Source organism: Sebastes umbrosus, chromosome 19 (assembly GCF_015220745.1).
Source record: "Sebastes umbrosus isolate fSebUmb1 chromosome 19, fSebUmb1.pri, whole genome shotgun sequence".
Classification (NCBI taxonomy): Eukaryota; Metazoa; Chordata; class Actinopteri; order Perciformes; family Sebastidae; genus Sebastes; species Sebastes umbrosus.
Genome location: NC_051287.1, coordinates 22,666,933 through 22,694,128, shown reverse-complemented (window position 1 = coordinate 22,694,128; position 27,196 = coordinate 22,666,933). Strand labels below are relative to the sequence as shown.

The window sequence follows — 27,196 nt, the reverse complement described above, 5'->3', positions numbered from 1 at the left end:
ATAAAACAATTACCGCATTCTTTTATGCAATAATTGTCAATCATCCACATTAAATTGATAAGCTTTAAATGGACAGAATAATAGCTCAAATTGTTTTACAATGGCACAGCTAAGCAGGATGATTTGCTATTGCTGACATGCCCGCAGGCTTTACTAGCTCCACATAATGCCATAAGGTTAATGCAGAAATAAGCAAATCAAATCCATGCGTTACCCCAATTCAATTCATTTAATTCCTCTTTAATAAAGAAACTAGCCCACCCTCCTTATCCCCCCAGCCATTTACCTCGGATTTGTGCAATGAATGCTATAAATGTAAATCAATCTAGATGAGAAAGAATCCCATTGAAAGCGCACAGAAATTTCATCTGGGAAAAGCAGACCAGTGTAGGAGGAGCCCAGCTCATAAAAAGCAGCTGTTTTTCACACTAATCTTTTTTCGTGCCCTGTCACTCACCTTGCCTTTTCACTATCTCCTCAGCTCAAAAAAAAACTATTGTATTTAGTTGCCATATCTTCTTTTTCATTACATTGCCATAATCCATATTCGTCCAGAGAGAGAGAAAGAAAGAAAGAAAGAAAAGAGAGAGCACAACTTGCCCATTTTCTTTTCTGGACAATCCTCCTTGTAGTTGTTGGAGTGAAAAGAGGAGTGCATGGATGTCAAATTGCCCCTCAAAAACACCATGAAAGATTGATTTGCAGCACTTTTCAGGGCCCTGACATTACTTGAATAGGAAACCTGTGAGCCATGGATGGAATAAAGATGTCCTCTCTGCTGGAAGAAGAAGGAAAACTGCCCATTTAGCCCCCCAGTCCATCAAGCCAGAAGAAATAGGCAAGGAGAGGAAAAAACACTGTGACTATGGAGAAGAAAAGGTTCCGTATATACTCATCTAAACGGTGTCACAATACCGAGGGGGCTCCGAACATCCATGAATATTAAACCGCTTATACCTTCAACAAGGGCTTCTTGAAGAAGTGAACCACGTCAAAAGCAGCTTTGCATTTTTTTTGCATGTGAACAATGCTGTAAAAAAAAAAAAAAAAAAAAAAAAGTCCAGTTTGTTTCCATTCTTGTTATTCCCGCGCTAAACTCCTCACACACAAAAAAAATAATAATAATACCACCGCATGAATAACAAATGCATGAGAAAAAAATGGGCGAGCAACTCCCAGACTCAATAATGACCCACTTCTGTGGACAAAATCATCACTTCAACTCACTGAAAATGATCTTTATTTTATTCTTTTTTTTACACTGTGTTGCATCATTTTTTAGTAATGCATGATTTTTTTAAACAGAGTGCAATTGTTTAAAAATGTGCTACAGAGTGTATAACCTGTTAGTATAACCTTAGTGCAATATTTGCACTATCTGTTTATATCATGTTTATTTTTGTTTATAGCTTATTTTGTATATTTTGTATTGGTAGAATTTCAATTTTTTTATTCTTATTTTATTCTAACGTTTTTAATCTATTCTTTTGTTGTTATACTGTTTGACTTGCACCAACAAAACCAAAGCAAATTCCAAGTGTATACCTCTTACACCTGGCAATAAACACCATTCTGATTCTGGTTCTGATTCTGATTCTTCTTATGCTTTTTACGCACTTTAAACTTTCAATTTATGAGGTTTTCGATTTTAAAAAAATACACACATTTTTGTATTTATTGTAATTTGTTCATGCATTTGCAGCTTTGCGCAAAAGTGTTGCATTAATTTAAAGCCCAGATAATTACAAAAAATAAAGTTTTGTCCACTCTTCTTCTTCTCTGTGCTGTGTGTTTTAATGTGTGTGCTGGTGTTTTTGGTGCATCAGGCAGCGTGCAGGTCCACACACACACACACACACACACGGTGAGGGGTGTGTCATTAATAAGTAATTAGACAGGGGTCACACCAGACACTTCTATAAAGACACCCTCACAGCCTGCAGGGCAGCTTTACGCACAGTCAGTCTGGAGCAGAAGGACGCACTGAGGAGCAGCTCTGGGTGTCCACCTCTTCTTCTTCTTCTACTACTCTCTTTTTTATCGCTCCACTTCGCAGCTGCACCGCTGTTCATCCTTCAGGGGTTTTCTTTTTTTTATAATTTGCAACATGGGCTCAGTGCTACCCGCCGATGCTATGAGTCTCAAGTCTGGATTTAAGTGTCCGAGCCGCTCGCTGTCGGACGTGATCACCTCGGACATCCTGCACAGCTTCTTGTACGGCAGGTGGAGGAACGTACTGGGCGAACACCTGGCGGAGGAGCGGCAGAGCGGCAGCAGCGGCACAAGCGGCAGCAGCGGCAGCCCCAAGACTGCGTTCACAGCAGAGGTGCTGGCTCAGTCCTTCGTCGGAGGTAGGCTCGCATGCTGCTTTATTATGGGACTTTTTTTATTTAAATTTTAATCCTGATTGTTTTATATTATTGTTAAGAATGTTTGGAAGTTTTTTCATTGTGGGTTTGTAGACTAATTTAGGAGATTTTTACACATTTTATTGAAATTAAATGTGTTAAATAAAAATCATGATTTGATTGCAGTTTTGTCTCCTCAGCTCCAAAAAAAAAAAACCCCTCCGCTAATGTATTTAGTTGCCATATCTTCTTTCCCATTACATTGCCACATAATCCATATTCGTCCAGAGAGAGAAAGAGAGAAAGAAAGAAAGAAAGAAAGAAAGAGAGAGCAACAACTTGCCCATTTTCTTTCTGGACAATCCTCCTTGTAGTTGTTGGAGTGAAAAGAGGAGTGCATGGATGTCAAATTGCCCTCAAAACAAGAAATTAAATGTGTTAAATAAAAATCAATATAATATATATATATTGCTTATCTTATGTAATTTCCTACAAATGTGTAGTCATATCACTGAAATCCAAAAGATTGTTTTTTTATTTTTCCAACTGACAGCTACATTTTTTGTCCCAATAACATCATCACATTATTTCGAGAAGCTCCCACATCCTGCACAAGAAACTAAAATAACAATAATAAGTTTCTCTCACTAACTTGTTGCTGTTTTTCTACATTTCCCCTCATTTTGCTGCTTTTATTTGGACCCATTTAGCGCGTGAACCCTTCCAGAGCTCGAGGACCTCGCGCTCAGAGGCTCGTTAGTCGTGTAACTGCCGCTGATTGAAAGACGCAGGGCATTAAATTCATTTGGTTAACTTTGTGCTTGACCTGGGAAAGTTTCCACTTAAACCTCTTGGAGAGAAAAGGTTTCCTTTCTTTGAGATGTCCCGGGTTTTTATCCCGCATTCATCAATCTCCGGACAGTCTCTTTTCCTCTCTTGGCAGCTATGGGGCTCCTGAGCTTTTCTCTTTCTCTCTCCTTTAAAAGATTTGCTGTTCCTCGCATAATGCACCGTGAAGGCTAAATCTAATGCTATTCATTGCATGTCAACCATCTAATCGCCTTTCCATTTTTTTGTTGCAGAAATTCCTGAGTCTTTTAAACAAGTCCTCGTTTCATTCAGCGCAAATTTATTGCTACAAAGTTCTTAAAAGGATAATGAATTTGGAATTAGCCGTTTTCTTTTTCCAGTAAACTTTAATGAATATCACATCTGAAGCATGACAAATTGTTGGCCCCTGAGCAATAGAGGACCATTTAACCCCCTCGAGGCCTCTCGGCTTCTTTTTTTTTCGCAGCCTTAAAAAAAAAAAAAAAAAAAAAAGAATCTTTGATTTTGACATTAAAGAAGTTTTTTTTTTTCTTTTTCTCCCTTTCTGATGCGGATGAAAATGCTTTCCGAGGGGTTTTTCTCTGCACAACAAAAACGTTCAATTCAACCAGATAATCGAATTAAACGGAGGATAAAGTGTAGCTTAATATTTCGTGACTAAAATAAGATCCAGTCCATTTGCTGCTTTCAGGACTTTTTTTCCAGCAATCATGTTCCATGAGACGCTTTGGCATCCCTGCTGAACAACAGTCTCTGCTTTATCCGAATTACATTTTGTGCCATTTTACGCATTCTTTACGCACTTTTTTTTTTTAAATCAATTTGATGCACAGTCTAGTTTTACTTTCCATTTTGCATGCTCACACATTTTCTTTTTCTTTTTCTATGTTTTGCAGAGGTGCAGAAGCTGTCCAGTCTGGTGCTGCCCAGTGAAGTCATCATCGCTCAGAGCTCCATCCCTGGAGAAGGTCTGGGCATCTTCTCAAAGACCTGGATCAAAGCAGGGACCGAGATGGGCCCCTTCACAGGCAGAGTCCTGTCCCCTGAACACGTGGACCTGCTCAAGAACAACAACCTCATGTGGGAGGTGAGCTGAGAGACTTACATTACTGATGGAGTTCATTCATTCATTCATCCTGCAGGACAGTAACATCCTGCACTGTAAACAATTGCTGTTAATTTACAGCAGGATTTCAACAGTAATAACCTGTTATTGCTTAAAACAGTGCTTTACTGTTAATACAAAAGAAAACCTGTTAAATTACGCTCATAGGCCGTTTTTTAACTGAACTATAATGCATTCTTAAAAAAACAACAGCACTTTACTGCTGATCAACTGTCTAAAGTATCATCAGTAACAGTTTCATGCAGTATTTCTTAATTCTGGGACCTGATCTGCACATGTGAGGCTTGTACATTGTACATGATTGAAAAAATAAATAGAATAAATTAGCTCTGTTCTTCACTCACATGTTGTTAAGGTTTGCATTCTGCTTGTAGCCAGCTATACACAGACATTTTTGTGAAAAGTGTCAACAAGTCTATTATAGCCTTTTTCCTAACAAGTGCCTTTAATTGTATTTAGTGTGACTATTCCTGTCTGTAACCTGCTAAGTCTATTAATCTAGGCAAATAATAATGTCTATTAAAATCAATGTAAAAAATACAACCTAAATAGTGCATTAAAACAAATCAGTAAGATAATGTAAAAGACGTGAAAAACAGCTATATAATGTATCTTTAAACAGTTAATTAACTGTAAAATACTGTGAAATTAATAAAAAAAAAAACAGTTCAAACTGTATTTTTCATTAACAGTACAAAGCTGTACATTTCAGCGACAGTATAATAATGTTAATTTTACAGTAACATTAAGGCAACCCTGATGCCAGTTCTTTACTGTTATTTTACTGGGAAATTCTTAACAGTGAGTGTGTCTGTGTGTCATGATCTTGTGTGCTCTCAGGTGTTCAATGAAGACGGCTCTGTGCGCTACTTCATCGATGCCAGCCAGGAGGACCAACGCAGCTGGATGACTTACATCAAGTGCGCTCGGAACGAGCAGGAGCAGAACCTGGAGGTGGTGCAGATCGGCAGCAGCATCTTCTACAAGGCGGTGGAGGTGAGATTATCAGCTTTTAGTTCGTTTCTTCGCATTATAGCTTGTGAGAATGATACTGTAGGTCTGTAAACATTGACTGGGCCCTTTGGTGACTTTATGTTTTTTTTTATTGACGACCACCAACAATGTGAATTAAATGTCTTTGAGAGCAGCGCCGCCTACTGGACAATGAAAATGTGATTTCTGTAATTCGGCTAGATTGATTTGCATCAATCACAGAAGGCAAGGCAAGGCAGCTTTATTTGTATAGCACATTTCAGCAACAGAGCAATTCAAAGTGCTTTACATAAACATTCAAGAACATTGCGACAAAGTGCAAAAGAACATTAAGACATAATTAAAACAGTTATAAAAACATAAAAAACATTAAAGATTAGAAAATAAAAACAAGCTAAAAATAGAAGCTAGGATAGAAGATTATAACACATAAGAGTAAAAGTTCTAGTTCAGTATAAGATCATTATCTGGTTTAATAAAAGGCAGCAGCAGCAAACAGGAAAGTTTTAAGCTTTGATTTAAAAGAACTCAGAGTTGGAGTTGGTCCTGCAGGTTTCTGGGAGCTTGTTCCAGATATTTGGTGCATAAAAACAGACCAGCAAATTTGAATCACTTATTTATAACCTGACCTTTGCCCTGTCCTCCTCAGACCATCCCACCAGACCAGGAGCTTCTAGTCTGGTATGGAAACACCCACAACACATTCCTGGGAATCCCAGGAGTTCCTGGAATAGATACAGAAGAACATCTGAAGAAAACCAGGACTGGTGAGTAGTTTTACGGATCAATATCAGGGTTTTTAGTGAGTTTATTTCTTTGTGGTTCATTTTTAGATGACCAAACCTCAGCAGCAGCATCTGAGACAGACGTAAGCTCATCTCCCTCCTCTTTTATTCCCTCTCTCCAGATGAATCCCACCCCTGTGACGGCCCTTCCTCCTGCTCTCCACCCACCTGCCCCACCACAGCGTCGCGGATGCGGTGCGTCATCTGCCACCGCGGCTTCAACTCGCGCAGCAACCTGCGCTCCCACATGCGCATCCACACTCTGGACAAGCCCTTCGTCTGCCGCTTCTGCAACCGCCGCTTCAGCCAGTCGTCCACGCTCCGCAACCACGTGCGCCTGCACACCGGAGAGCGGCCCTACAAGTGTCACGTGTGTCAGAGCGCCTACTCGCAGCTGGCGGGCCTGAGGGCGCATCAGAAGAGCGCGCGGCACAGACCGGCTGCGCACGCGGCAGAAGCAGCATCCAAAGTGTCCCCTCCTCCGCCCCCACAGATGACGGCCATGACCCACCAACACCACCAGATGCCCACCATGGTGCACCACATCCCCACCATGGTGCTATGATGACAGAATAACACGGAGGGACAGAAGAACAACGTTGCACTTTAGATGATACAGCTGTAGTGGAGACATTAAGGAGATCCTGATGAGACTATAAGGAAATAAATGAGTTGATGTGACTATGATACGATAATACGATAATACTTTATTGTCAGACATGTCTGAAATTTGTTTTGCATCACAGCAGCTCCATTTGCAACATCACAGAAAGGACAAAGACAAGAAACAAGGATACATACATTTAAACATTACAATCACAGAAGATGATATTCAGGGCCCTTCATCGTACATTTGATCTGGGATTAGGCTCCATATTTAGTTTTAGGATTGACTGGTGGACAAAAGAGTGCTTCAGTCTAACCTTATTCAATCGTGGAACCCTGTATCTCCGATTTGATGGTAACAATTCATATTCACTGTTCAAAACATGGTTGGGGTCAGAGACGATGGTGTTAGCCAGCCTTAATATGTTATTATGATATGCTGAGTCATTGAGTTTCTCAAGGGTTTGACCTACAATCTTTGAGCAGGTTTTTTCAGTTGGTGGAGCAGTTTTGACTTTAAAGTAGTGAACAAACTCTTGTATACCATGTAGTATAACAATACTGTAGAACACTCTTAACCCACTCTTCTCACAGAAGCAAAAAACAAAAGAAGAATTTGTTTACTCGCCCCAAAAGACCTGAGGCAGCGGAGAAAGTAAATTCTTTGTTTTGTCTTTTTACAGACAAATTCAATGTGGTCTTTCCAAGATAACAGATGATCAATCATTACTTCCAAATATTTATATGAAAATACCTGCTGTATTTTTTCATTATGACTAACAATAGGAACTTTATGAGAGTCAGATGGTGAACCAAATACAATTTATTCCGTTTTCTTTGTGTTAATCTTAAGAGCATTACTATAAAGCATACTGTAAAGCATCTCGCAAAGACATTTGAATATGTTGCCTTATTTGTATTGCTTGTTTCTTGGGCTATCACGTGATCAAAATTCCAGCAGAAAGTTGTTTTAATGTTTGTCTGTATGCTGAAAAACAAGTGTGTTTGAAGATTTTACAAAAAAAAGTTGTTATTCTCTGTGTAATCTTAAAACCAAGTGTCATAAAATCACTACAAATGTGAGACAAAACCAGATATTTTCTACATTTTTACGCTGTTTTATTTTGCATCACATCCTCACCAGCTCAGGTGAAAACTACAGTGAGAGATTTGTACAGTGAGTAGAGACTAAGGGACGTGGCCGCCAGGTGTACATTGTTTCAGCTGCATCCTTCCACACTGTAAACGGAAATTGTCACTTTAACCTTGCACAGACTGTATCTACTATACTGTTGTGTAATTGTAAAATTGTATTGTATGCTATACTGTACATGTGAATGTAAATACATTTGTGCTTTCTTCTATTCTAAATAAATATGATATGATATTACATATGATGGTAATTATTGTAGGAAGTCACCCATCAAAAACACCTGTTACAGCCAGCATACTATCAACACTGAGCATATACAGTCTTTTCCTGTTCAGTCATGGGGTTTACACTGACTTTCATCTAATAATATAAAATAATATAATATAATATAGTCATAGTTTACTTAACTGTGCTCCTAACGAAAAAAAAATGTTTTTGTCAAGGATGATACCAAGTTTGAAATAAAAACTGGAAAGAGTCCATCACTTAAACCCTTCTTTTATGAAGAAATAATCATTACTAAGAAATACACACTTTGCCAAGATGCTTGCAAATAAGCCAATGGTTTGTTTTTGTTGATCATATCAATAGAGAGTCAGTTTTGAGAGGTGAAATCAAGAAAGAAATGTATATTAAGGAAGCTTTTATTCTATATATAAATCTTCCAACTGTAGCAGGCATGGTAAAACACAAAACAGGTAAATGCACTTTTCTTTTTGACATAAAAGAAGAGTTCTTAAGGATTTTGCTCATATAGGTGATACCAATAAAGCCTCTGCCTTTAAATAACTTTTTAATGTTTTTATAGGTCATATCAGTAGGGTGTCAGATTTAAGAAGTGAATTCCAGAGAAAAAGTCTTGTTTTTAGTTCTGTAAACCCAGAATACCCGTGTTGTAGAAGAGGGTATACGCAGGTATACGAGGTGAGCCATCCTCTTTTCTGACGGTTTATAATATATCCACTAATAAGCCAAAAATACACTGGAAAATATATAGAAGACCCACTTCCCCTCAGTAACCTACCCATCTACCTAGTAGTACACCCACCTCATCAATGACTACTTCACCACTGAGAATACCAGTACATATAGGCAAGTGGCTGAGGAAAGGTAACCAGCACATTGGCTCAGTGCTGCAGGTGTGAATGTGCTTTTTTGTCTATATGTGTGTTACACCTGTGATAGTCTGCTAACTCGCCCAGAATGTACCTGGAGGCCTCCATATAATAATCGACCATAATTGACATATATAAGAGGTCATTTATCCCACAGGCTTGCTCAATTCTTAAAGACTCAATCTTAATATTTTGCTTTGAAAGATGCTTTTCTTAAATGATGTGTATTTTATTACTTGGAGTATTCATAATGTTTTTGTTATGTAGTGTGTGTGTGTATGTTTTGATGTTTTAATGAACAGCCGGATGGGTCAAAGGCAATTTTCACAAAGGCCACTTTGTGGACAATAAAGTCTATTGTATCTTCATCGAAACAATTAAATCACATAAAAGTAGCTATTAATATTAGGGCTGTCCCGAATACCATTTTTTTGGGCTTCGAAGCTTCGGTGAGAAATATTCGAAGGTATTCGAAGCTTCAGGACAGTGCCGCTGCCGAACTACTACACACACACGCACCTCTACACATAACAAACAGCGATATCCGTCATGTTGAATATAAATAATGAATAATGTTGTAGGATTATTCCTTATTTCATGGGCTATTTTGAGATTTATACATTATTATTACATATTTATATATATAAAAAAAGTAAGAAACAAAGCATTTGAATAGTGATTTGTTTACCATGGTTGAAGCTTCGAAGCTTTGAAGCATCGGGTCAGCCCTAATTATTAGTTAATAGATAACAAAACCGACAAGTATTTTAGGTACGTCAAAGAGGTGGAGTTTTTGAAAATGTGTTTTTACCTTAAGTCGTGACTGGCTGACCATCTATAATGTGTATCCTTATTTAGTAATGAAATGTTTGTCATGATAAGCTAGTGAGTAAATACTTACTTTGAAATAATCTAATCTAATTTCATATCATATTATTTAACATTATTTCATCTTAGTGATAAATAAACCAGTTCTCTGTCTTTCTTCAGTCAGCAGGTAGTTGCAGTTATCTTTTCTTCCACATGATGGCGCCAGATACTCAGAAAAAGAGTCTCATAAGAGAAAAGTGTGTCTCTCCTGGAGAAACAGTGAAAGGACACTTTATTGACACAGATCATTTAATGATCTTAACAACCATTTATTTAATTAACTTGATGAATTTGCTGTACTGACCACAATGCATTTCTACCACATAAATGATGAGTACATAAAAGTAGATGTTAGCCACTTCTGAGCCACTGCTGCACTTGTCTGCTGTCAGACATTATCCAACTTCCCAACAAGGAGTTTTCGGACAAGTCATCATTATAACAAGTACAGAGCAACACAGAGCAACATGCTGCAAAGGGAATAAACGTCAGAGATAAATAAGGTGGAGGGGAAATGTGGGCACATCTACTGTCCAGAGGAATTAGGGAAGATTTTGACTGGATGTTGTTCCATCACTGGAGACTGTCCACACTTTCTGCTCTGCACCTTGAAGAAAACAATAAGTTTAGCCATCATATAGATCATTATTTTAAAATTGTACCATTTCACTGAAACGAGGAGCACCTTTACACTGGTATTGGCATCCTGCTGCTGTCCTGTTCTTCTTTGAGAAGCCACAGCAAGAAGCTATCCATTCAGCGGCTCTGCGCAGAACTGAAGGAAGAAGACAATGTAAAACAGACATGAATTCTTCTTTTATCTGTTTGTAGTATCAACCATACTGCTGCTGACATAATGTGGTGGCAGGTAACCTGATCTCACCCCTATCAGGTTTAACACGCTCCGTTTAACCCACAACCCTACTATGCCTTTTCATGTTATAAGTATTTACTTGACTAAAATGTGTTTCTCACCACAGTGAATACAATAACGCTGTCTATGGGAAAATATGTCACTATTCACGATGACATGTTGTTTATGAAACCTGTTGGCTACAGCATTGTCTGTTTAAAAAAAAAGTTAGTAAGTAAGTAAGTAAGTAAATACTTACCAGAGAATATCAGTCACAGCATAGTTCCACTTTAATTTCTTCTTTTACGAGTTAATGTAGAAGTCATCTGTTCCCATGTGGTCAGTGTAATGATGTATGCGCACCGACACAAGACAGTGAGTGTTTCTTCAGTTACAGAGACTGTATTCACTGAATGATGTCAGCAAATTGAGGGCCACCACAGATACAGGAAGTATAGTATTACTGTTATGTCGTTCATTTTTCCATTGCATGTTTACTTCAAATACCTGAAAATGGTGAACAAATGAGATATTGCCACTGACATAATTAACATAAGAACAGTATGCACATTTATGATAAGGGGTCTTTTCATGCAATGTGTACAAACAACTAAATAATCATATGTGCATCTTGAGCATTTGGTTGTCATAACAACTGCAATCAAGGTGCAAAGATGGGGATGTATATTTGTCAGTATATTTCATTAGAGAAATATAGTAACAAAATGATTGCATTATTATGCACATGTTTTGTTTTTTTTGGTCTTGTTTTTTGTTTCTGTAGGTGAAAGATTAAAATTGATAAAAATTTGTGTCAAGATAGTTAAATAACAGAAAGGAAAATACAAGTATCATCGATATGTACTGACACAATAAAGTACATATATGATATGATATGAAAACGGAAATTAATTTTAACGCATTAACGCAATCGATCTTCCGGAGAATGCACTGGGTTCCGTTTTAAAGCTAGAGTAAAAATTCTGTCATACTAGATTGTCGCAAAGGTTAAATAACGCTCCAAACTTACACTAAATTTTGGCGTGGAAAAACCATTTTCAAGTGGTCCCTTGACCTCTGACCTCAAGATATGTGAACGAAAATGGGTTCTATGGGTACCCACGAGTCTCCCCTTTACAGACATGCCCACTTTATGATAATCACATGCAGTTTGGGGCAAATCAGAGTCAAGTCAGCACACTGACACAGCTGTTGTTGCTTGTTGTGTTTGAGTTTGCCTTAAAAAAAAAAAAAAAACATACAGTAAATCAGATTTCACACTTCATAAACCATGTCAGTAAATCAGGTTTCACCTCAGCTATATGAAATTAAACATATTAAATCAATTCTGTTATATGGGCATACTTGTAATATAGTGTTGAATGACATCTCTCAGGGCTACGACTAAAATGTAATATAACTATGACAATGTTGTTTTTGGATATAAAAAGACTTTAAAAAAAACAATAAAAATAGAAAATATAAATGATAAAAAGAAAAGAAAAAAAATAGCAAAAGGACACATTGGAATCAGCCTTGTGGTAATTTCTAATAATGACACAAGATCTTGTGGCCATTATTACCAAGAGATGAGAAAAATGTATCTTGTAAACACGGTAATCGATTGAGTTGGTCTGGCTGGAGCGATGCTGTTGTGATCTGCTAGTAGAGTCTACTGCAGGCTTGTTGTCATGTTTCTGCTGTTAGCCTTCAGCGCTAACCAGCCGGCTGACTTCTCTCCAACATACTCTGATCCAGCAGGTGGGTCACACTCTTATGTCAACAACCTTGTACTGAAGCCAAGCTGATTAACTCCTGCAACATGAGTTTATGAAAGTAGCCGCTGTTTGTTATAAATACACGTGTCACTGGAGCTGAGAGCAAAACAAGCTAACAAGTTAGCTAGCTTAACGTTAGCATGAGAGGCATGTCTGGCGAGCAGAGCTTTAAATGAAGCTCTTAATGATTTTACTACACAATCACACTCACACGTGTCAGCTAGTTGTCAGGTGTTTCTCTGGTTAACGTGTGGTAGGTCGGCAGGAAGGCTGGACAGTCTTCAGCTCTCATTGTAAACAACAGGAACTTGTTTTGGGGTTTTAGCGCACAGCGACACAAATGTCCATGTTAGGTCATCTTCTCCTCTGACGACGGGCTGCTTCCTCCAGGAACAGCTGCATTACCTCTGTCAGAGTTAGACAGCGCTTTATGTTTGCACAGTTTAGTTTGCATGAGATCCCCTCATGTTTGACGCTTGTTTTAGCTTGTAAATGCCACATAGCTGACATGGCTCTGTTCCAGCATAAACTCCTCTCTGCTGCTGTTTCTGTGACAGACTGAGACAAATGTGTAGAGTCATTAAGCTCAGTGGCCATAATGAATGCACTTGTGGATGCACTGTCAAACATAATGATGATAGTTTTAATAAGAGAGACCTGTATGGCTGACACAGCTCAGTGCTGCTGTCTGTGCATGGTGACACACACACACACACACACACCAGTGTAACAAGCTCTCAGCTGTCAGGCTCAGATTAGATTAGATTTAGATTGATTTATCTATCCCAGAGGGATGTTTGTTTCCACAGCCACTACACAGAAATATGCATATATACACATAGCAACACATAGCAACATACACATATACAGATCAGATATAAACAGGACACAAAATCTCTCATGTATGCACTCATTCAGCCCATTCTCACAACAGTGTCAGTGAGGCAGGTTGTTCAGAGGCTGCTGTTGCAGAAGGAATAAAAAACGCCTGCTGATCTTCTCCATCAAAGTGTTCTGTATCTCCGAGCAGATGGTTGTAATTCAGCTTTAATTTATTTATTTCAAGCTGTGAAGTGTTGGTTGGGGGGGGGGGACAGTGTCATTTGATATTGTGAGAGCTAGGTGTGTGTGATAGTCCCGTGAAAGGTGAGGCCTCAAGTTATTTATGGATGCAGAGGGCAAAATAATATGACTGATTTCAGTTTTTTTTTCATTCTAAACTATAATATATCTTCTTAGCAAGAATATGTCATCTCTCTTTGAGCATTTTCTCTATTTTTTTGACAGTTTGACAGACGTATTGATTAATTGAGACAGTTGCAGCTGTAGTATGTACAATGGCATCTTAAATTTGGCATTCAGTGATTATCATCTGTTGCCTGAAAATTAGGGAGGCACCGATCCAACTTTTTCAGTCCCGATACCGATAGCAATACCTGGGCTTTGGGTATCGGCTGATACAGAGTACAGATCTGATACCAGTGTTTAATTAATAAGCTTAATGCCTCACTGAGTGGAAGTGACTGGGATCATTCTTTTATGTGTAAGGCAACATCAGGTTTGACTTAAACATCGCTTTCCTAACTTTGTAAAACAAATTGTAACAAATAAATATAGATATGTAAATGTATTTATTTGTTCTTTATTTTTTTTAAATAATGCATCATACACCAGTAACTTGGTAAAAAAAATCTTCAAAATTGCCAGGAATTACAATTCAAGTGTAAACCTTTTTATTGCAGCAACAAATTGGTCAATAATTAAAATAACAGTTTATAATGTATATAGTATAAACACCCACGAATTGAATTGAGTAGAATAGATCGGCCCCATTGTCAGCAATTTCATTCAGTGTCAGTATCGGTGCATCCCTACTGAAAATAATCTTGTATACTTAATTTGACCAAAAGTACGGCTGCACAATTAATCACAATTTCATGTAAATCGCAACATGGCCTACTGCAATTTTCAAATTGCGTGTGTCAAAATACCATTTTTAAATTAAATATTGTGATGCTGCAGAGATGTCCTGGCCTACACATCATATTTTACAGACTTACGAAAACATCTTTGTTTGGTACAGATTACCGCAAAAATCACACCATACCAATTTAACATCTGAAATAAAAGAAAGCATTTTAATCATATCAGTGGAATATGTCTAAAAACGATCATCAATTTCAGCTTTAATTTATTTATTTCAAGCTACGTTTTGCATAATCAGTTCTCAAGTTATCAGAGTCAAGTATAAAAGGACTCAAGTCAGATTGAAGTTCAGGTCATGCAGTCTGTGTGTCCTCTGTATTTGACTAGAGTTGAAACAATTAATCAATAATGTGATAATGAAAATAATCATACATAATATCTTTCATACAGTGGTGAAAATGTCTCGGTGTCTTCTTAAATGGTGGTTTACTACAGTTTCCTACAAACTCATGCTGTGCAGTCAAGTTTTGTTTAAACCCACAGAATTTTATTTTATATTTTTTACAAATTTAAAATATGTCAGTTTTTGGGGAGATGTGTATAAAATGATGCACAAACATGTAGAAATTGTTCAATTTGATTGAATGGTGAAGCCATAAAAACATCGTCTGACTTTTTCACATCATATAGCTTCAATGTAACAATTCGATACAGAACAAGTTGGAATAAGATTATTTCATCATCCTTAAAAGCTACTTAAGTGGAAACTGTATGTGAAGGGGGGTTGAAGTTGCTTTCACAGAACATCACCTCCATGTACCTGTGATATGTGTGTCGTACACAGGATGTTAGGATGGAGTGTGGCCCAGTTCTGCCGGACAGCCTGGTGTTGGAGATCTTCCTGCGTCTGCCCCATGATGCCGTGCTGAGAGCTGGTCTGACCTGCAGACAGTGGCTGGCTGTCTCCAGAGATGAGTTCCTTTGGAGGGAGCTGTTCTACAGCTACTACCGCATACCACGCTCTGTTCCCCGACACCCAGGTAAATAATCGTATGTTTAACAGAAGAAGTCAGTTTCATTCAGTATAAAAAAAGACACTGATAGCAGCTTTGAGTTATGAGTATAGATATTTAGACCAATTGCAGCTAATAACCCCTGATCTTCCTTTGTGCAGCGGCGGTGTCATGGTACAGGGAGTTCAGGCGTCTGTTTGACTGTATCCCCTGTGTGGAGGTTCAGACGCTGAGAGAGCACACTGACCAAGTCCTCCACCTGGCTTTCTCTCACAGAGGTCACCGCTTCTCCTCCTGCTCCAAAGACTGCACCGTTAAGGTAGGGATTTTAAATATTATTGAGGTCACTTTCAACCCAGATCATATTTTCTTTCTTTCTGCTAGCGTCACAGGTGATTGTGTACAGCCTTTGGTTATGTACTAGGGCTGTCAATCAATTAAAATATTGAATGGAGTTTAATCACATGATTGTCCATAGTTTAATCGCAAATGAATCACACATTTTTTATCGGTTCAAAATTAACCTTAAAGGGCAATTCGTCAAGTATTTAATACTCTTATCAACATGGGAGTGAACAAATATGCTGCTTTATGCAAAATATATGTATATATTTATTTTGGAAATCAATTAACACAAAACAACAACAAATATTGTCCAGAAACCCTCACAGGTACTGCATTTAGCATAGAAGATATGCTCAAATCATAACATGGCAAACTGCAGCCCAACAGGCAACAACAGCTGTCAGTGTGTCAGTGTGCTGACTTGACTATGACTTAACCCAAACTGCATGTGATTATCATAAAGTGGGCATGTCTGTAAAGGGGAGACTCGTGGGTGCCCATAGAACCCATTTTCATTCACGTATCTTGAGGTCAGAGGTCAAGGGACCCCTTTGAAAATGGCCATGCAAGTTTGGAGCGTTATTTAGCCTCCTCCTACGACAAGCCAATATCTTGACTCTAGCTTTAAATCTGAGCCCGCTACAACCTAAAAATTGCAAGTTGCGTTAATGCATTAAAGAAATTAGTGGTGTTAAAACAAATCTGCGTTAACGCGTTATTATCACGTTAACTTACACAGCCCTATTACATACCTAAATGTAGTATGGCTTTTCTTTTCCCTGGTTTACTGGCAGCCTGGCTTTAAAGTAGGCCTACACACTTCAGGGCCAAAGCAAGCTCCAACAGGTGAACCTTAAATAATGTATTCAAACATGTCCTGTCAACACGGTGCCACTCAGACTGCAGTTACATTTGTGTTTTACAAAATTTCAGTTATAATAATCTTGGCACTCTCTGTGTTCTTATTTACTGACACATTTTTTTCTCTCCAGGTTTTAAGTACTTTTTATGGGTTTCATTCATTAGAATGTTAAATCTTAATTTTGGTTTTAAATGTAGGAGTTTGCTTTGGTGCTTGACTGTGTGCTGGGAAGCAGCTCGACTGGTGAATTAGAGCAGTGGTTCATAATTTCAGGGGGTCGCCAGATGGTTGTGAAGAAAAAAATTAAATCACATGTTAAAAATAAAATAACATATTTTAGACTGAGGCATGTTTTTTACATTACATTGCCTGTACCAGTGATATTAATTAGCCTTAGAATCGATTTTATTGAGTGTAGGCACATGAGTTTCTGACGGGGGATTTCCTGCGGGTCAGGCAGAGAGAAAAAGTCCCAGAATGCATCAAATCCACAGTGCCTGGAGCACATTGGGCAACGCCAATTAATCAGATCATTCACAGTAATCACTCAAAATCAGCAGGGGGAGGCATGTAGAAACAGCTGTTTACGTCGGGTGGGGGGCTCGGGAACACCAATCTGATTATTCTGGGGAGTCGTCTGGAACTGTCAAAGCAACAAGTCGTTGATATAATTATGATTTTAGATGAGAACATGATGAGAAATCATTATTATTAAAGACCAATTGATCCAGAACATATGGCATTTCATTTGACATTAACATGGGAAATTTGTCATTTGAACTCTAAAACTTATTAAATGATTAACTCACTTTGCTGAAAATAGTTTATGCAATTGCTGCTTGTTGAGAGATTTTAGTAAGGTTTAATGTTCATAGCGGGCTTATGATTATCACTGAAACTTCTCTTGCATGTCCATTGAACCTCAGCACATAGCAGATTTCCATTAAAACCAGACTCAACATGTTAAGGAATCTTTCGTTTGAACAGGATGAACTATGGTATTTTACTTTGGGCAGTAAGCTCTTGTAACATATAACATATACAGATGCAATTATTATAAATCCATGTGACTTTTGAGCCTTCTTCTTCTCTGATCCCCTAAATGTGTAACCACCATCAACTGTCGTCCTCCTTATCATCCGCTTTCCAAGCCTGACCTCTGGCTTCTTTTGTGCAGCTATGGGACACGGAGCGGCCAGATGGTAATATCTCGATGGTGCACAGCTCCAGCATGCGGCAGTTTAACTGGGGCTACACCCAGTTCTCCCAGTTCAATGCTGACGACACCCTGCTGCTCGTGTCTGGTGTCTACCTGGGCCCACACCACTCCTCGTCTGGGGAAATCGCTGTCATCAGTCTGGGTAGGCAGCAAAAATGATCCCAGAACAGTAGTGTGTCCTCATTTCCTGTTAATGTTTCTTGAAGTTATTACCTCCGCCAAGGCCGAATGCCTGGGAAGGAGGTTATGTTCCTCGGCATTGGTAGTTTGTTGGTTTGTCCGTTGGGAGGATTACTCCAAAACTCCGCGAAGGATTTGAATGAAATTTTTTGGAGGACTGGGGTTTGGCACAATGAACAATCCATTAGATTTTGGTAGCGATCCGGATCATGATCCGGCTTCGGGAATCTTTTGTAATAACTCTGCTCAGCCTGTGCATTAACCTCACAGACTTTAAGACATGCGCAGTGTAACTGATGATGCGTTCATGACGCGTCACCCTGCCTCTTTCCTTCTGCCTGCAGAGAGAGGGACAGAGAGAGAGGGGGGGTGGAGAGGGGGAGATCTGTAGATTCAGCATTTTTTCACATTAAACTTGGGGAAATTACAGTTGAGTTCGACCAAAGCACACTTGGTGATTGTTGGACAGAGTAACGACGACGGTTGTCCAGTTTGAATGAAGTGTTTTACGCTGCTCCGCTACGTACAGCTGATCTCATCATAAACAAAAATACACGTGGATGATGGCGCAAGCTGCACCGAGAGGGGGGCGGAGGTCTGCGCTCTCCAAGTGCCATTCTAGTTTTTAGTTTTCACAATAACCTTTGTGGGAGTCTTTCCTCAATTAGGAGTTTGTGTGTGTTTCCAACTCTCCCGTTCTCCCCTTCATGTTTTACCACACTGCAGAAAACTACACGCTGTTGTCGCGTGTGAGGAACAAGCCGTACGATGTGTTTGGCTGCTGGCTGAATGAGACTCACCTGATCTCGGGGAACCTGCACTGGATAGGCAACATGACGTCCTGCTCTGTGCTCTGGCTTAACAAAGCCTTCCAGGTGAGACCGAGCAGCAGCAGCTAAAGCCTCTGTGATGTGATTGGAAAACAAATTACACTCCATGTCTTTCCTCCTCACTCCTTTCCTTGTCTCCGACAGGATGTTGAATCAGAGAACGTCAACGTAGTCAAGCGCCTTTTCAAGATCCAGAACGTCAACGCCAGCACCATCCGCACAGTGATGGTGGCCCACTGCCGTCGTCATGACAACCCGGACTTGCTGCTGGACTACGAGGCTCAGTCCCAGGCTCGAAGGCAGAAAGGGCAGCAGCAGCAGCAGCACCAGCCCCTCCTCTTTGACCTGGGAACCTCCGGCAGTGAGGAAGAAGATGAGGAAGAGGAAGGGGGCGAGGGAGCAAAACTCCCCACTGCCCGCTTCTCTCAGCCAACCATCTCAGGCCTGGAGCATGTTATACAGGTGAGCTAGATCAGTGGTTCCCAATCTTACTTCAGGAACCCTTTTTCTATCATTGAGTAAACTGACGACCGCTGACTAAGTGACATATTTTATGGATATTTCATGTTATATTCAATGAATAACAATAACAGTACTGAACAACTGGTAAATTGTACTATTAACCCAAATAGTGAACGCAATAACTGACGGAAGTTTGTGTAAAACGAGCGATTTGTATGAATTTTGAGCCGATTATTTCCTGTGAATATTAAAATGAGTTTTCCTGTTACTTGGAAACCTGATTACTTGGTTACCTGGAACTTTTAATACAATTTTCTGTCTGTATTATGTATTTTTTTTATTTTTAATAATAATTCATACTTAATATAGGCGTCTTTTTTGACAAATTCAGTGTTTTCTTCGCCCTAATGCTTGGCCATTGTTCTATCAGCTCTTTGGTTGTTTTAACTGCATGGTTTTCTAATGTAGGACGAGGAGCAGAGTGGGAAGGCTCTGTGACTATAGTCTGTGTTCAGGTCTTCACCGTGCCCTTATCCTGCTTATATAATACAATACAATAATACAAACTTCAAAAATAAGTTTTATTCATAGAAATGAATGAAATCCTGAGATATTGGCCAACTGAATATTTTTTAAAAACACCCACTAAAATTAAGAAGGCCTCACGGACCCCCCCTCGCTTTGGCGACTCCTAGTGGAGGTTTGGGTCCTCAGGTTTGGAACCAGTGAGCTAGGTGTAAAACTCAAGGCGTTTTGATCAGTGTTTTTGAAAGTAATACTGTTCTTAATTCTTCCTCTTTTTGTGTGCTTCTCTTCCTTCCTCTTAGAGTTGTAAAAATGTAGGCCACACAGAGTTGGCGATTGAGACCCACGTGGCTAAGATTATGGGCCGAGCACACACGAAGGCCCCTGACTCCAGCCTCATTGAGCCCTCCGAGCCCGGGGACGGAGAAGACAAAACTTACTTACTCTTCACCACCGGCAGCCTTACATACTCCCCTCACCAGATAGGTAAGATCTCTTCCAAGCTGAGGCATCACAGCTTAACTATGCTGATATAGTGCAACGATTCATGAAACTTTGCTCATGAAATGTCTCATGCGGTAGTCTTTGTTCCTTTCCAGGTATTAAGCGGATCAAGCCTGACCAGATGACCACTTGTGGTCCCGTACTCGGGGAAGAGCGGAATTCAGATGAGTTTTTTGATTCCTTGGACCATGTTATCGATATCCACGGACACATCATTGGTATGGGCCTTTCTCCAGACCACAGGTAAGCAAATATATAAATATATATATAGATTCAGTATGATTTCATGTACAAAATAAGCTGTATGGGCTCATATGTATAAACTGGAATGGCGACTGGGACATCAGCGGCCGAATACGTCTGTGGCTGAATGGGAGCAAATGATCCAAAATCTGTAAAGCCTCCCAGAAGAGAGGAGGCTGTTACAGCAGTATATTAATGGTCTTGGATGAGATGTTCAGATATCACATACGGGTTGTGTCAGAGAACTACGGTGGCCTTCTGGTAACGTAAAAATGCAAAAGGCTCTCGCTAGAGCTAATGTTGTTATACAGTGCCTTCAGAAAGTATTCAGACCCCTTCACTTTTTACACATTTTGTTATGTTGCAGCCTTATGCTAAAATCGATAAAATTATTTTTTTCCCTCATCAATCTACACGCAATACACCATAATGACAAAGTGGAAACAGAATTTTAGAAATTTTTGCAAATTTATTAAAAAGGAAAAACTGAAATATCACATTTACTTAAGTATTCAGACCCTTCACTATGACGCTTGAAATTTAGCTCAGTTGCCTCCCATTTTCCTTGATCATCTTTGAAATGTTTCTCCACCTTTACTGGAGTCCACCTGTGGTAAATTCAATTGATTGGACATGATTTAGAAAGGCACAGACCTGTCTCTATAAGGTCTCACAGCTGACAACGCATATCAGAGCAAAAACCAAACCATGAGGTCAAAGGAACCGCCTGAAGAGCTCAGAGACAGGATTGTGTTGAGGTACAGATCTGGGGAAGGCTACAAAAAAAATCTGCTGCATTGAAGGTCTCCAAGAGCACTGTGGCCTCCATAATTCTTAAATGGATGAAGTTTGGAACAACCAGGACTCTCACTAGAACTGGCCGCCCGGCCAAACTGAGCATCGGGGGAGAAAGGCCTTGGTAAGAGAGGTGACCAAGAACCCAATGGTCACTCTGGCTGAGCTCCAGAGATCCTGTGTGGAGATGGGAGAAACTTCCAGTAGGACAACCATCACTGCAACACTTCAGCCATCTGGGCATATGGCAGAGTGGCCAGACGGACATGAAAGTTCGCTTGGAGTTTGCAAAAAAGCACCTAAAGGACACTCAGACTGTGAGAAACAAGATTCTCTGGTCTGATGAAACCAAGATTGAACTGTTTGGCCTCAATTCTAAGCGTCATGTCTGGAGGAAGCCAGGAACCGCTCATCACCTGCCCAATACCATCCCCACGGTGAAGCATGGTGGTGGCAGCATCATGCTGTGGGGGTGTTTTTCAGCGGCAGGGACTGGGCGACTTGTCAAGGTTGAGGGAAAGCTGAACGGAGTAAAGTACAGAGATATTCTTAATGAAAACCTGGTTCAGAGGGCTCAGGACCTCAGACTGGGCCGAAGGTTCACCTTCCAACAGGACAATGACCCTAAGCACAGAGCCAAGACAACGCAGGAGTGGCTTAGGGACAACTCTGTGAATGTCCTTGAGTGGCTCAGCCAGAGCCCTGACTTGAACCCAATCGAACATCTCTAGAGAGACGTGAAAATGTCTGTCCACCGACGGTCCCCATCCAACCTGACAGAGCTGGAGAGGATCTGCAGAGAATAATGGCAGAAACTCCCCAAATCCAGGTGTGCAAAGCTTGTCACGTCATACCCAAGAAGACTCGATCCTGTAATCACTGCCAAAGGTGCTTCAACTAAGTACTGAGTAAAGGGTCTGAATACTTAAGTAAATGTGATATTTCAGTTTTTCCTTTTTAATAAATTTGCAAAAATTTCTAAAATTCTGTTTCCACTTTGTCATTATGGTGTATTGCGTGTAGATTGATGAGGGAAAAAAATAATTTTATCGATTTTAGCATAAGGCTTTCTATTGTAGAAACATGGCAGGCTACGTGAAGAGGACTCACTCCCTATATAGATCAGCTCAGAGGCCATCCATACTATAATAACACTACTTAAGGAGCAATGGAAGTCCGACGGCGGCTGGCGGTACCATGGTTTTGCACTTTGTGGCTCACGTTATCGCAATTTACTGTTACTACGGTAGCTTTCAGGTAACGTAAAAACGTGAAAGGTTCTCGCCAGAGCCAGAGTTTGATCTGGTACTGTAGAAACATGGCGGAGCAACATGGTGGACTCCGTGAAGAGGCTCCGCTCCCTATGTAGATATGAAGGGCTCATTCTAAGCTAATGAAAACACAACAATTCTTAGTTTCAGGTGATTATACACTAATGAAAACTTTGTTATGAATATTATATTCCATTTCTGCTAATGGATCCCCCAAAATGTTACGCACTGGCCCTTTAAAAGCGACATCTAATGAACTTTTCAGATTGCGTACTCCGTTATGACTCTTAAATTCACTCCTTTCCTTTCATTCATCAGGTACCTTTACGTGAACAGCCGGGCTTGGCCAGCCGGGTGTGTGATCTCGGACCCCATGTCTCCTCCTCCCATCGCCGAGGAGATCGACCTGCACGTCATCGATCTGAAGAGTTTGAGGGAGGAGAGACGGAGCCTGCGCGCTCACCGAGCCTTCACGCCTAACGATGAGTGCTTCTTCATCTTCCTCGACGTCAGCAGAGACTTTGTTGCCAGGTGGGTCCCCAAAGACTGTCTAATCTTCCAAGAATAGATGCAGCTTTCACACATGCAGCCCTCACCATAATTTGCCTGTGGTGTTGCCATTTAGTGGTCAAGTATGATACGGGAAGTGATACTGCGAATGGTGGTAAATTTGTCTTCACAGTTTGACAGATCATGTCGTGGTAACATCTGTGTTTCCATACTGGCATTGTGGTTATTTTTATCTTTAGCTATTTTGGTGTTGGCGTGTGAATGATCACATAGTTTAAGAATAATGTAGCTCGTGTGAATGACGGAAGCTGCCGTCATCACAGGAACAGCTCGGGTAATTTATTTATTCAATGAATCTGTGAAAGCACCTAAAAGATGTAGGAGATACACTTGCAATATCAAATTTGAGGTTTCATTTAGAAGCAAAACAAAAACAAAGAGATGGAAATGAAATGTTCCCTTCAGACCGAATGAGGAATGATGTAACTCTGCTCTGTAGGATGATCATCACGAAGAGTTTAAAACAGATTTTCAGGATAGGAACTTTTTCACTAGCTGTATTCTGTTTTTATTACAGAATACATTTCTGAAACGTTTCCATCCAAAAAGCAATTTCAGAATAGAAATGTTCCACTTATATGTAGCATGTGTGTTAGCCAAACTCCCCCACCACAGATAGAAGTGAATTTGCCATGTGGGCGGTATTGATTACATTTTAGTGATATTGTTGAGAGTCTTGGGTGATTTCCAAAGCAAATGAGTGACAGAAGAACTGCCAAAAGCCATTGAGCGACTACCAACTCTTTAAATGTGCATACGGACATATTAGTATTGTTGAAAAAATGTGAACCTATCCTTTATAATATTTTAATACCACTGATAAAAAATAATCTATTGCACGTTGGTGTTGTCTCTTAGCTTCGTTTTATGAAACCAGATAGTTCACTTTAGTGACTTCAAAGCAGGTAATGTTTAGAGCTGAAACAAAAATGTTGATTCGTTTTCTCTGCTTTTCATCGACAATGGACTGATTGATTGTCAATATTTTTTATGCAAAAATCTAAAAATGAACTGCTTCCAGCTTCACAAATCTGAGAATTTGCTATTTTTCTTTCTTATTTCATAGTAAAGGGAATGTTTTGGGGTTTGGACTGCTGGTCAGACAAAATAAGCAATTTAAAGATGTAGATTATTACTAATTCATTTTTATTAATGGAGAAAATAATTGGCAGAATAGTCAATAATGAAGATATTCTTTTGATGTAGCTCTACTAATAACAGACTGAAAGCGAATACTTTGATAGCAATGTTGAAATAATTTCATCATGAATCTTCGCTGACTTATCTTTCTCCACTCTCTTACCCGTAGTGGAGCAGAGGACAAGCACGGCTACATCTGGGACCGCCACTACAACATCTGTCTGGCACGCCTGGCGCATGACGATGTGGTGAACTCGGTGGCGTTCAGCCCCGCTGACCAGGAGCTGCTGCTGTCTGCCAGCGATGACTCTACCATTAAGGTGTGGCGCTCACCCCGCATGGTGCGCCTGGCGCAGGCCCCCAGCCGGCCGCTGAGGCCCCGCGGCCTCCTGTCGTCCTGGCTGGGCCGCAACAAGAACTCGACGTCTCCCAGCAGTGTGAATGGAAAGCCGTGAGTCAGGTTGGAAAACACTTGCAGTGGGACGGAACGGGGAGAGGAAACTTTGATCTTTTTTTCCTCTATGGTGTGAATATATATAAATATATATATACACTCCATGTATATGTACAGTGTGGTGACAGTCAGTGGTTTTGCTTGAGCTCACGGTGTTGTGACACACAGCAGGGCTCAGTGTCTTCAGCTAACAGGGGACAGGATGTGATGTGACTCAGGGTTAGACACAAGAGAGCGCTGTTGCACCAGCAAAAGACAGAAACCACCACAGTCTCTGTTGTGCCATTGAAGGGAGTGATATGAAATGTTACACAGGTAGAGATAGTGTAGAGCTGACACCTAAATGCACAAGACAGACGTCCAAACATGTTACCCAAGAGATGGTGTTTGTCTGTTTTTTATCTGTAACGTTGCGTCTAAACAGGTCAGGGCTCCTGGACCTGAGGTGTAAATGTATGTAAATGTCCCGCAGAGACGGCACCTTAATGGTCGCGGCTGTCATGTCCTGCTCATCAGAGGTAAAGTGCTGTAACAGAATTACTTCAGAAATTTCTTATTAATGGATATGTCCAATTGATGTTTTGAGTATAAACCCCCTAGAATAATGTTTTCAGAGAATTATAAACCCATTTAAAACCAGAAGGGAAGACAACATTTTGCTGCATTTACTGCGGTCTGCCTTGGTTTTTAATTATATCCCGTTGTTTTTGTGCCCCATAAATGATCGATCATTACTGATCTGTTAAAAGTAGAATTAATTTAATCTAGAGGGGTTGTTGAGGAACAGTTAGCGTGAAGCATGACTGTGAACAAAAAAAAATGTGGTTTGTGTAGCTTATTATTATTTGGGCCTTTATTATGTAGAAATGTATTTAAACACTTTTATTCATTTGTAGCACAAAACGGCACCCGTTCATTTTGTCAGATGAATCTAAAAAATTGATGTCACCTGGCAGTTTTTCAATTAAAAAATGTATTTTCTTTCCTCATCATTACATGTCACAGAAGGTTTGTTTAGTTTCCAAGCAGACTTTCCCCACTTGAAGTCTTAAATCCCAACATAGAGAGCGGGGTACCTGGATATACAGACCCTATATATGGATAACCTGGAGCCCTTCTGAATACAACTAGAACCATATATCTTTTGACAAATTGTTAAATTCACTAACTTTAAATTTGATATGATATTCAATGAATACATTCAGTAAATTGGCGGTTTTATTAAAGACGCTAATTCTGTTGAAAGAACAGATTGTACACCAAAAACAATAAGAAAAACATTAATTTCATGGACATGTCAAGTCACAGAAATGTCACCCAATTCTTTAATTTAGACACGTGTGGAGTACACATTTAAAAGTACCACAGGATATCTTTGCTGACATTAGAATAATTTAAAGGAACAACTAATGATGCACAATAATTTAAAATGCTCATACAGATCAAGTCATAAAAAAAGTACAAAGGACAGTCACATTGAGATCAAATAGAAAAAGTCGAGCAAACCTCCTGCCGCCTCTATTCAAAAGCCTGATCAAAACATCGGTGTTTTTGTTTTTTGGGCCCTAACGGTCTTGTTTGTGTGTACACGGGTTATCCCCATCACTACCCATCATACTTGTAGTCCTCTTCAAGGTTAGGAAAAGGAAAGTTCCATCGCTGAAGGACTGGTCCCAAAAAAAGCAAAACAAAAAGTAATACATAAGCTTGATGCTTTGTTTTTCAGTTGTGATTTAACCAGCGCAAGGTTCAGGTACTTTACCTGGGAGATATTTGAAGATTCCCTGCTGACGATTGTTATGACTGATTATTAAAAACCCTTTAATGTGATTGTGGGTTGTCTCATGACCTGGCCAAAGTAAACTGGTGCATTTGCATGTCAAATTTTTAGGGAATCCTGTGTGAATTAGTCATTTCATCAGCAACTAACTTTTTTCTTGGTGTCCTTTGACAACTTATTTTTTACTGTGGCTCCATCTTGTTATTAATCATGTTTCCTGTCCTCTAATGTCATTTTCATGCTCCCCCAGAAATAAAAAGCATGCCCTAAAAGGCCAGAAGTTTGCAAAAGTGTCAGATTAATATTCTTTTCTACCAAAAAACATTCTTCGGCCATTTTTGAGCGAATGTTTAGGGCATTTGCTAGAGCTGTTTGGCATTGGTAAGAAAAGGTCAACGCAGGTCACCATGGAAACTAGAGGGTTACTATTGACTGCCTACAGTAAGCAATATTTAAATTTGTTCTAATATGAGGCAGAGTAGGGCGGAGCAAAACTTTCTCCATCCTAGGAAAAAAGAATTGGCAACCCATTTGATATTAATGTTATTGTAGATATTTGTGGCAATTAATAGTTATATTAATATAACAATATTAATTATATAAATATCTGACTTAAATT

General features: G+C 39.7%; 2 protein-coding genes and 1 long non-coding RNA gene across 3 annotated transcripts; 2 read left to right on the top strand and 1 right to left on the bottom strand.

Moving 5' to 3' along the window:
• Positions 1 to 1,999: 1,999 nt before the first annotated feature.
• LOC119478441 (PR domain zinc finger protein 12-like) lies at positions 2,000 to 6,755 on the top strand. The gene is made up of 5 exons (XM_037753178.1): positions 2,000 to 2,351; positions 4,076 to 4,266; positions 5,146 to 5,301; positions 5,948 to 6,065; positions 6,206 to 6,755. The coding sequence occupies exons 1-5, from the start codon at positions 2,108 to 2,110 to the stop codon at positions 6,646 to 6,648; spliced, it is 1,152 nt and encodes a 383-aa protein (XP_037609106.1). The 5' UTR covers positions 2,000 to 2,107; the 3' UTR covers positions 6,649 to 6,755.
• Positions 6,756 to 10,072: 3,317 nt separating this feature from the next.
• LOC119478200 lies at positions 10,073 to 12,857 on the bottom strand. The gene is made up of 4 exons (XR_005204400.1): positions 12,670 to 12,857; positions 10,940 to 11,187; positions 10,513 to 10,602; positions 10,073 to 10,434 (listed from the first exon to the last, which is right to left on the bottom strand). It is a non-coding gene; the product is annotated as an uncharacterized LOC119478200 (long non-coding RNA).
• On the top strand, positions 12,286 to 26,862 carry fbxw5 (F-box and WD repeat domain containing 5). Its single transcript, XM_037752759.1, has 10 exons — positions 12,286 to 12,441; positions 15,229 to 15,424; positions 15,559 to 15,716; positions 17,782 to 17,965; positions 18,730 to 18,878; positions 18,978 to 19,295; positions 20,123 to 20,306; positions 20,420 to 20,567; positions 22,952 to 23,164; positions 24,513 to 26,862. The coding sequence occupies exons 2-10, from the start codon at positions 15,238 to 15,240 to the stop codon at positions 24,796 to 24,798; spliced, it is 1,827 nt and encodes a 608-aa protein (XP_037608687.1). The 5' UTR covers positions 12,286 to 12,441; positions 15,229 to 15,237; the 3' UTR covers positions 24,799 to 26,862.
• The last annotated feature ends 334 nt before the right edge of the window (positions 26,863 to 27,196 follow it).

Excerpts from the sequence above, each read along its gene's own strand:
- fbxw5 (XM_037752759.1), top strand. The coding sequence starts at position 15,238 with ATGGAGTGTGGCCCAGTTCTGCCGGACAGCCTGGTGTTGGAGATCTTC. Across the intron at positions 20,307-20,419 it reads ATACTCCCCTCACCAGATAG|GTATTAAGCGGATCAAGCCT; the intron begins GTAAGATCTCTT and ends GTTCCTTTCCAG. Across the intron at positions 23,165-24,512 it reads AGCAGAGACTTTGTTGCCAG|TGGAGCAGAGGACAAGCACG; the intron begins GTGGGTCCCCAA and ends TCTTACCCGTAG.
- LOC119478441 (XM_037753178.1), top strand. The coding sequence starts at position 2,108 with ATGGGCTCAGTGCTACCCGCCGATGCTATGAGTCTCAAGTCTGGATTT. Across the intron at positions 2,352-4,075 it reads GGCTCAGTCCTTCGTCGGAG|AGGTGCAGAAGCTGTCCAGT; the intron begins GTAGGCTCGCAT and ends TATGTTTTGCAG. Across the intron at positions 5,302-5,947 it reads TCTTCTACAAGGCGGTGGAG|ACCATCCCACCAGACCAGGA; the intron begins GTGAGATTATCA and ends TGTCCTCCTCAG.